The 13,804-nt window shown below is 38.1% G+C and overlaps 1 protein-coding gene across 1 annotated transcript in view; it reads right to left on the bottom strand.

Moving 5' to 3' along the window:
* The window catches only part of ABCG1 (ATP binding cassette subfamily G member 1), a 48,777-nt gene that overhangs the window by 8,357 nt on the left and 26,616 nt on the right, over positions 1 to 13,804 (bottom strand). The window contains exons 3-10 of the mRNA XM_088530636.1: positions 9,513 to 9,630; positions 8,618 to 8,750; positions 7,695 to 7,745; positions 3,322 to 3,467; positions 2,507 to 2,630; positions 1,315 to 1,429; positions 506 to 651; positions 225 to 326 (exon numbers count right to left, since the gene is read on the bottom strand). Of these exons, the coding sequence (XP_088386762.1) occupies positions 225 to 326; positions 506 to 651; positions 1,315 to 1,429; positions 2,507 to 2,630; positions 3,322 to 3,467; positions 7,695 to 7,745; positions 8,618 to 8,750; positions 9,513 to 9,630 (935 nt within the window). The remainder of the gene's footprint in view (positions 1 to 224; positions 327 to 505; positions 652 to 1,314; positions 1,430 to 2,506; positions 2,631 to 3,321; positions 3,468 to 7,694; positions 7,746 to 8,617; positions 8,751 to 9,512; positions 9,631 to 13,804) is intronic.

Here is a 13,804-nt window from a genome sequence, read left to right as displayed (position 1 = left end):
AAAGAAAGAAAGAAAGAAAAAGAGCAGAAAACTAATAAATGATTTTTTTTATTGCAAATTTGCCATTAAGAACAGCAGTTGACCACTAAACCAGAATGTTCACTGTCACTCCATGACAACTTTCATGTGTGTGCTGCAGAAAGGAACTTCTAGGCATGTGACACTACTTCACGACCAAATGAATAGATCTTTTAGCTAATAAAGTATTATAAAGATAGCCTTACTGAATCCCTCATGATGGTGAGAAAAGTCCTTTTGAAGAGGATGCAGAACTGGGTTAGGCAGCTGGCAGAGAAGCTGTGGCAGCCTTCTGTGGAGGACGAATCCTAGCGGAAACACGTGAAAGAATAAACTCCTTTCTCTGCAGAATCTTTGTTTTCATTCACAAAACCCACTCTCAGCAACTGAACATCCCAGAAACCTTCCCCATTGACTGAAGATTTGAACTCTCTTCCTCCCTCTCCCAACCTCAAGCCACAGCCACTACTTGCTGTACACAAAATACCTCTTCAGAAGGCCGGTGCCAGAGGAAGGGGTTCAGCTCGGTCTCGCCAACATCTCTCTTGTAGTCTGTGTCACATATCCTCTCCCGCACTGCCCGGACCAGCCGGCTGTTCTGGTCTCCGTACTCACCAGAAGCTACTTCCATAACTACATAAAACAGAAGGTAGGTTAGTGGTTTACACCACTAATTAGGTACAGCCCTAATTATTAGGTTCACATGACGTTGTAGCATTGGCAGAAAGAGGAGTTTTGTTTAAAGCAGCCTCTAAAAGGCCACAAGTAAATACATATGTGCATGCACACACACATATACACATAATATGCATATATTTCTAAAAAAAAATTAGAGGGTTCTGTTCTGGACAAGAACCCTTTTAGATTAAGAGCAGTGAATATTTGATTTATTTGGTAATTGAAAGGGACAAATATCTCATTTTGTGGTGCTAACTGCTCCTTCGGAATTGCAAAACAACAACGGAAGGAAAAAACATGCTCTTAGCAATGAGACACCACAGTGGTATTGCTCATAGAAAAATAATAAATATTGGAGACACTTTGTAAAGACTTTAAGATTAATTAATATGAAACACAAAAATAATTTCTGTATTTCATTTCCTGTACCTAGACATCTGTCACAGAGAAATATTTACTAAATTCTACCACTAGGTGGCATTCAAATTACTGAGAAAAGATAGGATCGATTTTCTTTAGGATTTTGGATCATGTATGTACACACACACATATGCACGGTTGCTCCCATTTTCCTGAAGCCACCAGTCAACCACACAAAAAATATACAACTTCCCTTACCAAAATCTGCTGGATTGTGGTAGGTTGGACAATTTAAACCCAAATCTCTCAAGTAAGGGACAAGGTTTAATACTTTCCCACGGTAAATGCATTGACCTTGACTTAAAACATAGAGCTGAAAAACACGCAAAAAAAAAAAAAAAAGAAAAATGAAATACTATCAAAATATTGAACGTGCTATCTGTATGGCAGCAACCCACAAACCCAACAGTTCTTGCCCTGTGGTCAAAACAACTTGTAAAGATTTGTCAGCTCTTGGAAGTGCCTTTGCATGGAATCACTAGTGGAAAATGTGCAGAATATTAGAAATGCTCAAGATGTGAGTTCTGCAACATTCCCTCCAGCACTAAGAGCACCCTAACAGAGAAAGAGCCTTAGACACATGCTGGCAGCAAACAAGAAACTGTAAAACTGAGCCATCTAATTTCCATACATTATGGATATTTTTGGCTGTGAAAAGACGCTAGTGAATACAGGAATGGAAACAGAGATGGAATACACATACACATAATTTATATATATTGATAAGTATAGAGCACAGCAATAGGAAATAGCTTGATTATTCTTGCTTCTAGCTGTACTATTGACTTTAAATAAACCTCTCTGCCAGACTGGCAATCAGCAAATGCATGTTCACCGATGGCACAGTTGGTTTTCTTTAAGCTCTTGCAGCTCTAATTTAAATCTCTTAACAAGATTAAAGTAAATTTAAATCTAACCTAAACACACACAGTATGTATCCTGTTTTTAGCTTGGAGAAAAAATCTCCAATTGACTTTATTTCAATTATTATTATTTTGCATGAACAGATTTTTCCAAATTCACGCTTGTGCAGCTAGGATGAAAAGAGCGCTACCAGCATGGCAGATATTTACACTAAAGTTCTCTTGCTCTTAAATTACCTCTCATTTACTTCACTGAGAGCTGTGTCCCTGGCAATGGTGGTGGGTAAGGACATGAAAACTACAAATGTGATAATCATGACTTTGCAAACTGATCAGCTTTACAATTATATAATAAATAGGCATAGAAGAAAAAACTAAATATATCAAAAAGTATATTTTGCTCTAATTTACTGAATTTTCTTTATTTCATTTCAGACTAGAATTATTACTATCTTTACTGAGATGGCAGTCTTGAAAATAGAACTTACCTAACCCATACTTAAAGAAAAAGAATCTGAGAAGAATACCTGATCAAACAACTCAAACAGTTTAGCACTGGGCTGGTGAATTGTGCAGATGATGGATCTGCCCCCCTGGGCTAAAGCTTTCATCAAAGAGACAACCTGAAAACATGATGCACTATCCAAGCCACTGAGCAAAAGAAAAGGAAAAGTTGTTAGATCAGCAGTTTCACAGGCACCACTGGAAATTAGCACATGTATCTGATACTGTAGTCTCACACTATTCTCTTTTTATAAATTGTCTCAGTAGCACCTTAATTTTACCACATGCCAACTTTATGCTTGTATTTCTCCATCATCCTTTTAATTAAGTTGGAAGCATGTCTGAAAATGAAACTAGCAGTATTGTCAAAGATGCCTTGAGGGGTTTCTACATTTTAGGAATATAGATTAAAGATACTCCCTACTTCAGTGAAAAAACTCAAAGCTCTCCCAGCCCTGTTTGGATTGATCACAGAATGTAATCATATGTGGGTTACATTCTTTACTAAAAGTCATTCTTAGAAAAGCTTATATTCATGAGTTATCTTTGCTGGCAAAAGAAAATTCACATGTCACAATCTGAAAATAACTTCTCGCTCTTGCTTCCTCTTTCAGTTTACATCTGCCTTAATTATTTATAGCTCTAAGATCTGGAGGTTGCAGCAGTGACCCAGGGCACTGAATACCTAAATTAAGTTATTTCTTGGGAGATGACTGAGCAGTAATAGGGAAAAAAAAAAAAGGCATCTTCCAAGAATTTAAACATACATAACCATATAATGCAATACTGGTCCTTGGCCTAAGTACTGGCCAAGGCCAAGGTTTTGGCCTTGAAGTACCTGGTTGGTTCATCAAAAAACATGACAGGAGGATTGTTCACCAGCTCCAAAGCAATGGCAAGACGTTTTCTCTGGCCTCCAGAAAGACTCCCAGTCCTTGTGTTGGCACACGTGAGCAAACCAAGGGCCGTCAGTATTTCCTTTACCTAAAAAAGAAACCCAATAATGCCTGTCATTTACATTTGTTAGTGCAAAAGAAGAGTCTCTTTATTGTTCCACTGATTTTCATGAAGACACTACACTAGCCACTGACTTTGTCTCATCGTCTATACAATGAAGTCTTTCTCCATAGAATGCAAGGAAGGTAAGAGAGGCTTAAGAGCATTTATCATTTTGACCCAAATTCTATTTGTCCTTCCAACAGGACCTGTCCTAGTAGGGCTCTTTTACTGCGAAAATTAAGTGAATATCAGTACTTCAATAGTACCCCTTGGATGTGACTCAGATCAGAAAAGCTGACCAGTGTGCAGTGTGAACAGATATTATGCACCAATGGGTTTCTTTCTTTAAAAGGAATTTCCAGGCTGCATTTACAACGGGAATGCAGAACTCTAAAATAAAAATGAGTAGTTTCTACAAAGTAATGACCTATTTTCTCCTAATATATGTTCTTCAAAGCCTGCCTTTCAAATATGGCCAGTGATTTTAGGTGCTTTCATTCTTCTCAGAGCCAATTCAGTTGTCACACATACTCTCAGATGTTTGGGATTTCCACAGGGCAGAGTCTCCTGAAGGGCGCAGTTTGTTCCAGGGTCTTTGGACCTAAAGAAGAACAATTCCAGCTGCTATGAATTTTCTGTTTCAGGGACGGTGGATCTGGCCTTACAACCTTTTATGAAGAAAGGTGTTTTTTGGCATTAGTGGAACCACTGACACAAAAATGGGTGATTCCAGGCTATACTACTCAAACAATGAAAAAACAACCCTTTAAAAGGTGCTATGGGAGTCCACATCTTTAACACTTCACTGAAGTGTAGGAGAACTAGTCTGATATTTTTAACATAGTAATGGCTTGGATGGAGACCGTTTTCTGGAAAGGTGGCCAAAATAGGTTAGATGGGGGCAGAGTAGGATGTTACACTTGTCCTGACTTTGATTTCCAGAAACTGCAGGTGTTCATCACTCTTGGCCAGGAAAAAAAAAAAAACCACAAACAAACAAGCAAGCAAACAAACAAACAAACAAACAAACAAAAACCCAGCAACTCTGGTTCTCATGGGGAATACCCCAACTCGCTTTTATACCTAGGAAGGAGAAGGTTTCTGAGCATAATGGTATACGGGCAGCACAAGCTCTACCAACTTCCCTATGTCATGGAAAATAAAACAAGGACTATGAGATCTGCCTCTCTGGAGGTTTTTCACTTGTTCCTAACACCGTTAAACAAACATTTGTACTCTTGTTCACATGAATACATAAATTCATAATGTTTATCTACAATAAACATTTACCTTGCAATTTACAGCAATGAAATAACTGATTTATTCCTACACATCCCAATATTACTAGCCAGGAAATGGCTGCACTTCTAATTTGTATTGTACAAAATGCATTTGAGACTGTCTTTTCCTCAAAGAGCTATTTGTAATTACAGTAATAACATGAGCACATGAATTGGTTTGCTTGGCCTAACTTATTAAAGTGCAAATGAATTGAAACTTTTAAAGTACAAATGTAACCACTGATTTGAAACAGACATATTTTCCAATATAAAATCTCTTTAGCTTATTAAAAGAAATATTTGACTGAGTCAAAGAAATCCTATGTTCCCAAACATCTGTTGATTCCCATAGTTTTCCTCCCTAGAATTCAGATTTTCAGATTCTCCATTATCAAAGAAATTTAGGATGTTCCCAAAAAGAAAAGTATACCTGGATCAGCAAAATTAATTCTTACGGTCATTTTAACAGGTTCACATTTTGCTGCCCTTAATATAGGCACAATTAGGAAATAAATACAGACAAGACAGCCATAGAAACAATTACTGCATCTTTAGAGTTGCTATATATTTCACATTTTGGGGCAAGAGACATACTTTCCACTGGGTGGCTCAGATTTTCCTTCCCGTTTATAAACTTCAGCCTAGGAATCACCTGCCATCTACTGCTAGAGGCATCTTTTAACAGAGTAGGAGACTCCTCTGAAATGGTAAGCCCAGCAAGTTAAGCACGTTCAAGCCTCAATGCTTGATGCATATGAATAAGCAAATCTGTCATCTGTGGAAGAGCGGAAAGTCTCTTGAGTTCCTGAAACAGCTTCTCCCAGCACTGCCCATACAAGCCACAGCTTTCCTGCATACACTGCAGACGAGTCAGGAAACCCGCATGAAGTCTCTTGACGGAGGAATGTGGGATAGGAAACTAACTCAGGAAGTCTCTACGGCCCATGTCACCAGCTTGAATAACTGTGTCACCTAAATTACCCTAGGCTCTGTGACCGAGAAAGAGGCAATCTCCTTAGGAAAGAGCTTCAGAGAATAAGTCAAAATAATATGCTCTCAATTGTCCCCTAACTGCTCCTCTCCAATTTCAGTTCACACAGGGCCAGCCATACTCCATTCTTACTCATAGGGCCCCTCATCTTCTACGTCCTCCTGCAGACTCTGATTTCAGTTAAGCCCTATTCCCTGCACCATTTTTTCCCAGAGGATATGATCAGGGTATGACAAGGGGAGCACAAAATTCACCAAAATGAAAATGTAATCCTCCATTCTATTTATGAAAAATAACTGAAAAATCATGAAAAGCTCCAAACTTGAACTTTACAGGAATAAGTGTAGCACAAATGTTGGGAGGCTTTTACATGAATAGCAACTCCTTTTTTTTGATTCAACATCTGAGTCACAGCAAGACTAAAAGACTTGCTAAGAGAAACATACAAGTCAACATCAAAGGCAGAATTAGCCATCAGTTTTCTGGAAAGGAAAATCACCATTTTAGCCATGAAACCACACTATTGCGTAAACCCCATTAGCACAACGCTCACATAGGTAGGAGCCTCCTCCTTGAAAAGGCAGAGTAAGAAAGATCATTAATTATTGTCCCTGGTGCTGTCTTATGCAGGACTGAAAAACTGCCTGAAGTCAGCAAAACAAACCCAAGCACTTTCTGAGCTACCGTTTCACTTGTCTTGAATCTCTCAACAACCTGAACCTGCTTTCATCAGTGCTGCGATTTTTCTATTTTTAGCTGCAGGCATAATCCTCCCCCTCCTCGCTCATATTTTGTTTTGAAACACACTGTGCAGCACCAAGTGGCCTCTCACATGGTTTGGCAGGCTCTGGTAACTCTATCCGAGCAGAGATGCCTGAGCTCTGAGGGCCCTTTGTAATACACAGGCCTAGATTTTTGGGGCTTTGCCTATAGACGCAGAAACAGCTCACTTTCAATCCTTTTAAGTATAACTGAGATAATGAAACTTAGTTAAGGAAGCCATTTCGCACACAAGCTAGCACATCAGAAGTCACTTTGTCTGGCTGCACACCTCAGGAAATTTCCCTTAAGAAGAGTCCTGTGTCAGAGCACATGATGGGGAGGAATTGTGCCATTCTGATGGGTGAGAGAGCACACATCTTTCTTAGTGAGGCTCCTTTCAGTACAGGTCAGACAGGCTCATAGGTTTCCAGGGTAAAAATACACCAGAACTTATTTCCCACTCAGGACAGTCATGGGCCAGTCATAGCCAGAAACAGGACAGTGCAACAAACGCACAAAACCCAAGCGTGCAATTCTCATTCCTGCTGCTTTGGATAGGTGCATTTTTATCTTGATTTCCTACTTGTCCACACCTTGCCCACACCATACAACTTCTAAACTTATTAGCCTGCATCTTCACTGCAATTGCACTAACTTACCCAGCTGAACAGCATGACCCCATACCACATCCTTTCCATCCACCTGCATAGCCATGAAGATCTATGCTTTCAAATACGAGCACACCAGTTGCTGCAGCAATTACAAGAACTACTGAACTTTTTCATGAATCCTCAGAAATACAAAATCTGCAGGTACCCTCCACGCACTGCTGCCAGAAATGACTGACCTACCTGGCCCCACATGCCTCAGTCCTCAGACAAGAGAATTCAAGTGCTAGCACGTACTAAAAAGAATTCTAAAAATCCATGAATTCATTTGAATACATGTTTTATAATTATTCATTCAGTCTCAGCTTCAGGCATACTGAACACTCCTTTCCTAGGGACTGTACTACTCATTCCCTCATAATGTTATCTGTCAATTTTGAGGCTATGATTTATTCTGTCATTACAAGTTTAATGAAGTTCAGTGTTAAACAAAGATGTCACCTTACAGAGCTTATTTCACAGACCTCTTTAGTACCCTCAAAAGTATCAACTGGAAGGACAGTATACATACCATTTCCCTTCTTCCTTCATCTTTCTCTTGAAGTTTCAGATGAGCAGATACCTGGAATGGAATATGAAGGAATACAACTTTTGCATGATCTAAACTGATGTTCATGTAAAAGAAAATCTTCCACACTAAGTAGCTTTACAGGAAAGTAGCTGCATAGAGCATAGACTAGACTATAGTGATATCTTCTGACCTTAAAATTTCTGAATTGATGGTGGCATACAGTATGATCAACTTTAGCCTTATTAAATAATAATATTCTCTGAGACAGAATAGTTCCTTTCTCTAACTGAGCATCAGGTGCTTCCAGTCTGATCACTCAAGCTGGCAATTAGTAAACTTCTTGACACTATGACAAATTACAAGAAGAAGACTTTATTTTGGCTTTAAGTCTCCAGCTTATTCTGTTCCTGTTGTTTTCCTGTGAAGAACTGATTTTATACAATTCATTTTTCAAAGAAAAGACACAGAAGAGTAGAAGCAGCAGACAGCCCAGGCTTAAAGTCAAAATAGCACTTTACAGTAAGAGCATGCAAGATGGCTAGAAAGGGATATGTAAGGGTTATTGTCAGTCACTCAGCCACCATCAAAGAAAAAAGATATCTCTACAAAGGCTTGTTCTGGTAAAGATTTGCAGGCTCCATTCTTAGTGAGATCTATGGAAAATATAGTCCTAAATTTTCTACCAAATCATAATGCTGGTCATATATTGAAAACCATAGAACTAAAGAAGCTCAGACAACCCATAGAAGCATGAGCCTGAAATGGAATTCAAGCACCATCCAAGTCCAGGCACTTTTACTGAGTGGGATTAAAAACAGCAAACATCTAGTGGCACCACTAGACATAAGAACATGTGCAATATAGACGAGAATTTTCTGTTATTCTGCTTCCTAAAATAAATTAGAGACAGAAATAATTTTCACCATCATAGCTTCTTGGACAGTAAGATGAGGAAGGAGCATGTCATCTTGCATAATATAACAAGAGACTTTGCGAAAAGAGCGCAGGTCGCGAGGCTGTCCATTGATGAGAATTTCTCCTTTCATTCCTGTCTCTCTGAAATGAAGAAAACAAACAGTGGTGACTTTTTTTTTGGCCACAAACCTCAGTTTGTGGAAGGGTTAAATAATTATTTAAGTAACTATTGCCCAATATAGAATAAAACTGACACAGTGGATAGAAACAAACTTATTTTGTGATGTTCTCTTTCATGAGAGGCTTCATGCAATTATGGTGAAAATTTTAATCCAAGTTAGTAGAAAATGTGTGCTGCCTTATAAGAATGCCTGAAAAGACACCAAGTCATTCCCATGCTTTTTTTTTAGATTACCATGTCTTGTTCCTTATGACCAGAGGCCAACACCACAAAGCTCTCTTGTATTTAGCCACAGAATAGCAAGTTCATGAAGATTAACCACAATCACATCACACATTGCAATTAAGTCCATAAAACTTCAACTTCTGAAAGGACAACTTTTTTTCAAGTGCCTATAAAACCTAATTTCAAAATATCACAAACGTAAGACATTAAGTCAGATCTGTTGCACAGCTAAAGGGAACTTTAAAGGAAGCTTTTTGGTTTGTTTTTTGTTTTGGGCTTGAAATTGCTCTCTATTCTTGAATCTGATTTCTTAACAGATAAATTGTAAGTGTTCAGAACAGGAAAAAAAGAAAAATAAAAACAGTAAGAATCTAATTTGAAATCTGTGAATTACTTGTTTTCTGCTAATACTGGATAAGATTTCTTCTGCTGTTGTTTCCAAAGACCTATCACCACAGACAGTCCACATCTTACCTGTGGCTTTTGTTGTTACTGACCTGTATCCTGCCAGAATATTCATGAGTGTTGACTTCCCAGCACCAGAAGGACCCATAATTGCAACAAGTTCTCCACTGCTGAATTTCCCTGAAATCCCTTTCAAAAGGGTCTTGTAACCTGAAAGAAGAAGGAAAAGTTCATTGAACAATGAATGTTTTTTCAAGTATCTTTTTTTGTTGTTGGTTTTTTTTTTTAATATCCTGTTCAAAATCCTGTCCTAGACCTGGAAGAAAAAAATTATTTCAATGCTACTGAGGTATTACAGGTATGAAAACAGCATTTGGATTGCCTATTCACAAGGAAAAGAGAATCTATCAAAAGGACAAGCTATTTAGAAGAGATAAATCCATGACAGCTGTGTCAAGGTCTAACAACCTTGCCTTTCACGCATATATCACTGTTTTTCAGAAATCGGGATTTGAAAGAAAGGGGCAAGGAAGAGATCAGACCTTTCAAACACGGCTGTTTACTAAATAGCTTCTATAGACACAAGATCTTTTATCCTACCTCCCAAGTCTAATGAACATCTGCTATCTTCCAAGTCTATTAGATACGTAAGGGACTCAAACATCAGATTTTACGACCAGTTACGTGTGTTATGCATACACTCACAGTACACACAAATCAATGCAAGTGGAAAACTCTTTCATGCACAGGTCAAAAGCTGGCCAAGATGAACTGCCATTAACATGAGCAGGGCTAGGCTTTCATTCCCTGGTCCCACATGTAGTGCAGAAAGAGACACATGGTGTAAAGTATGCATTGGTGTTTGCCTGTACTGTCTGCCCCACAAAACTGTTCACAACAACAGAACATCCCATAGTAACTTTCTGTGGTACCAGCTTCTATGGTACATGCTTGTTCTGACCCAGACTTCTAGCATATAGGAGTTTCATAATAGCTCATCACAAGTGCCAGGATCAGGACAGTAAATACTGCACATATTTATATGGGTGTATAAAGGATGTGGCCAATCATAAATATTGAAAGACATATAACCTCAAACATAGAACCATCATCTGAAAATATATTACCAGAACACATGCCATTAGCTAAAATGGAAGCCATTCTTCCACATATTACTGTAAGATTGCAAATTACATCCATTAAAGCCACCAAATTACCAAACAGCATTTCACAAATGATAAGCAAATTAATTGTAAAGTTTTCCCCTTCGTTACCAGCATTTGTTTATACTTCTCTGACGGATATTTCCATTTCACGTATATTATACACAACTCTTAATTTAAGAGTGGGACACATCCCTCTAAAACATTTGTGAAACAGTACAAGAACACAATTTAAAAAGAAATAATAATAAAAAACTACTAATTTTAGATCATGATTCCAATCATTGCTATTTCAGTTGCTACAAACTCAAAACCCTCTCTCTTTTAACCAGAAACACATAAGAAGCCTTTCTATCACAAAAGTTAATTTAGCAAACTAACCATGAGATTTTACACTACAGCAGTAACATGGTGCCAAGCATAATCCGTTATCAGGAATTAAAGGCTGTAAGTAACTATAGCCTTCTGTTTCAGAATATTGAGGCTAATCTTCAACTGAATCAGTTGACCTAAAGCTTCTATACTGGGCCGCATGTCTTTCACGAGAAACAGATTATGCATTTGGAGAAGTCTGTATTCTCAAAATACAGGGACTCTATTACATCCATTTGCTGTATATTAGGAATTTCTGATCACCTTCTAACCCAATTTACTTGTCCCAACTCATTTTCCTTAGATCACTAGTCCATGATCAGTGCAGCAAGGCAATTCATTCCTATGTGGAATTTAATGGGAAGACTGTACCTTGATGAGAATTGACCATAAAATTGATGCACATTAGGGGCATTCTGTTCTAGTATCACAGTGGCTATCTCCTTAATGACTGGAATTACATTAAGACTCAATTTAGTGACATGGCTATCAGATATTTCTCTTTAGAATTATTTTCACTTTGAACAGAAAATAGCTTGTATCTTTTTACTCTCTCAGAGTTACTGTGACTTCATGATCAAAAATGTATTTAGGAGTCTATGTCCATGGGAATCTAAATACTAGTTTCAAGAACTACTTAAAATATTAGGCGGTTGTTCCAGTTGGTAATCTGCCACCAACTTGAACAACTGCATAGCAACTTCCTCAATACAATGCAAAAAAAAAAAAAAAAAGGAAATCAAAATTGAAACAAATTTCAAGTAATCAAAAATTTTTATTCTTAATTTCATCTCACATTAAATTCTGAGAGCTCAGTCGTTCCTCCTGATTGATTCTGTTTATTCCTCTGTTAGGATTTCCTATGGAATGCAAAACTCTTGAGTGCTGTGCTAATACATCAGATTCACAGCCAAAAACACATGACTGGCTTGAACAGCTAATCATTCAAGCAGCAGATTTCCCTTACTGTGTGATTGCGGCAGGAAGTCCAAGACAGCCCCTTGTTTAACAAACTGATCTCAGGAGACCTCTTCACGTGATGCAGAGATCTTGTTACTTGAAATCACCAAGAGTTTTGCTTATGGCATCAGCAGGCTTCTGGGGCAATTTATCATGTTTCACAAAGAAAAACAATTAATCTTAAAGGAAGCAAGCCTCCTCACCTCACACTTAGAGAAGAAGCATAAGACCATGTGCTTAAGAATGTATCTACATTGGTATAAAAAAACAAATAAACAAAAAGAACTTAAACAGAACTCCTACTCTTATAGAGAATTTCTTCAGATAAAAAAATATTCTAGGTATACATTAAAATAATACATTCATTTAAATTTCACTGTCGGTAGTAGACTCATTTGCTACTCACAGAAATGTCACATACTCATAGAAGTCTCTAGGCATTTTAGCCTAATTCTGTAGGCACATCGGTAGGCACACAGATCCCACCTCAGCTTCAGGGTGAGCCCAGGGGGCTTTTCCTGCTCACTGCAATTAGAGCAGAATTTGCCCTTCCAATACATCCAAAATGCTTCTCTTGTATCACAGGCCCTTCGGACAGCAGGAAATAGCTAATGATGCCCTGTAAGTACCACAGTCCTTAAAATGTCCACAGATTTCTTGGAAAATTCAATAGAGAAAATAGGGGACGTAAAAATCTTCAACTCAAGCAGTTCAAGTTTGGCAAAATTATAAAATCCTGAAATGTGAGCCACAAAATAAGCTGGGTTTGGCTCTTTTAAGCAAAGACATCATAACCAGCTCTTATCCATACTTCCCAACTGCAGCCAAGAAGTGCAGCTTTACTAAAAAAAAAAAATCTGTAAGGGCTATGTCTTTCTGTGTTACTTTTTGTGCTAGATGGAGCGCCGTTAACTACTGCTCAGAAACACCCTGCTGTAAAAACAGAAGACAATTTTGGCAAGTAGAAAATTACTAATCTGACTTATTTTAATACCTTCACAAGCAACATACTTTTAAAATAGTAATTTAAATTTAATACACAATTGTGTTCACTTAGAGTATCATCAATCAACTGGGCTGGTAAATTATGAGGAGAAACCTCAGCATTTTCTTGGCACTATGTATTGACTCTCTTCCATTAAGGAAATTATTACATTTTCTTAACTCTAAAATTCAAGGGCTTAACTCTCATCTCACTACCTCTTGTTTAAAACAAAACTAGGCGGAAGTCTAGGAACTTCTCCAACACAAAGCCTGAGTAAGGAAAATCAGAATCAGACCATACATCCTCATCCTTCCCCTTGAGACATGAGTAAGAATTACTTTTACCACAGAAAAACACTCCTAGCAAATCTAAGACTTTGTTGCTGCCTCTGAGACCCATTACACTCACACATTGATAGATAAAGAACCTGCACAAGTCCATCCAGATGTGGAAACAACCTCATGATATTTTGCAGATATTCCACGTATAGACTGTTTGGAATACTAAACAGCTGGGGAAGGTCAACAGAAAATCTATATAGAAGCAGAGCACAAGAGACACAAAAAGGCAATAACAATCCAAAATCAGACCTACTTTAGAAACATCTGTAGATATACTAAAATATCAGCTAGGGGACATGAATCTTTATTGTTTTTAAAACATCAAAAAGTCTTTTCTACAAACCTAGTTGTAAATACACCTACAAAAGGTGTGTTGTCCATTCCTTGACAAACCCCTATTCATTCTCCGTAACTCAGCTCTTGTTCTCTACACTGGGTGAGCTGCTGCTGTAGCAAAACATTTACATGCCCACTGATGGAGGCTGAGCTGCTCTTTCTAAGGAGAGCTACAAGACATTGAGCAGAGTTCTACCCTTGCAGGGCTGGGATAAGTAAGGAATGGC

Source organism: Tinamus guttatus, unplaced genomic scaffold, assembly GCF_059628265.1.
Source record: "Tinamus guttatus ecotype Peru unplaced genomic scaffold, ASM5962826v1 Tinamus_guttatus_pri_ptg000384l, whole genome shotgun sequence".
Lineage (NCBI taxonomy): Eukaryota > Metazoa > Chordata > Aves > Tinamiformes > Tinamidae > Tinamus > Tinamus guttatus.
This window is presented reverse-complemented; position numbering and strand designations above follow the sequence as displayed.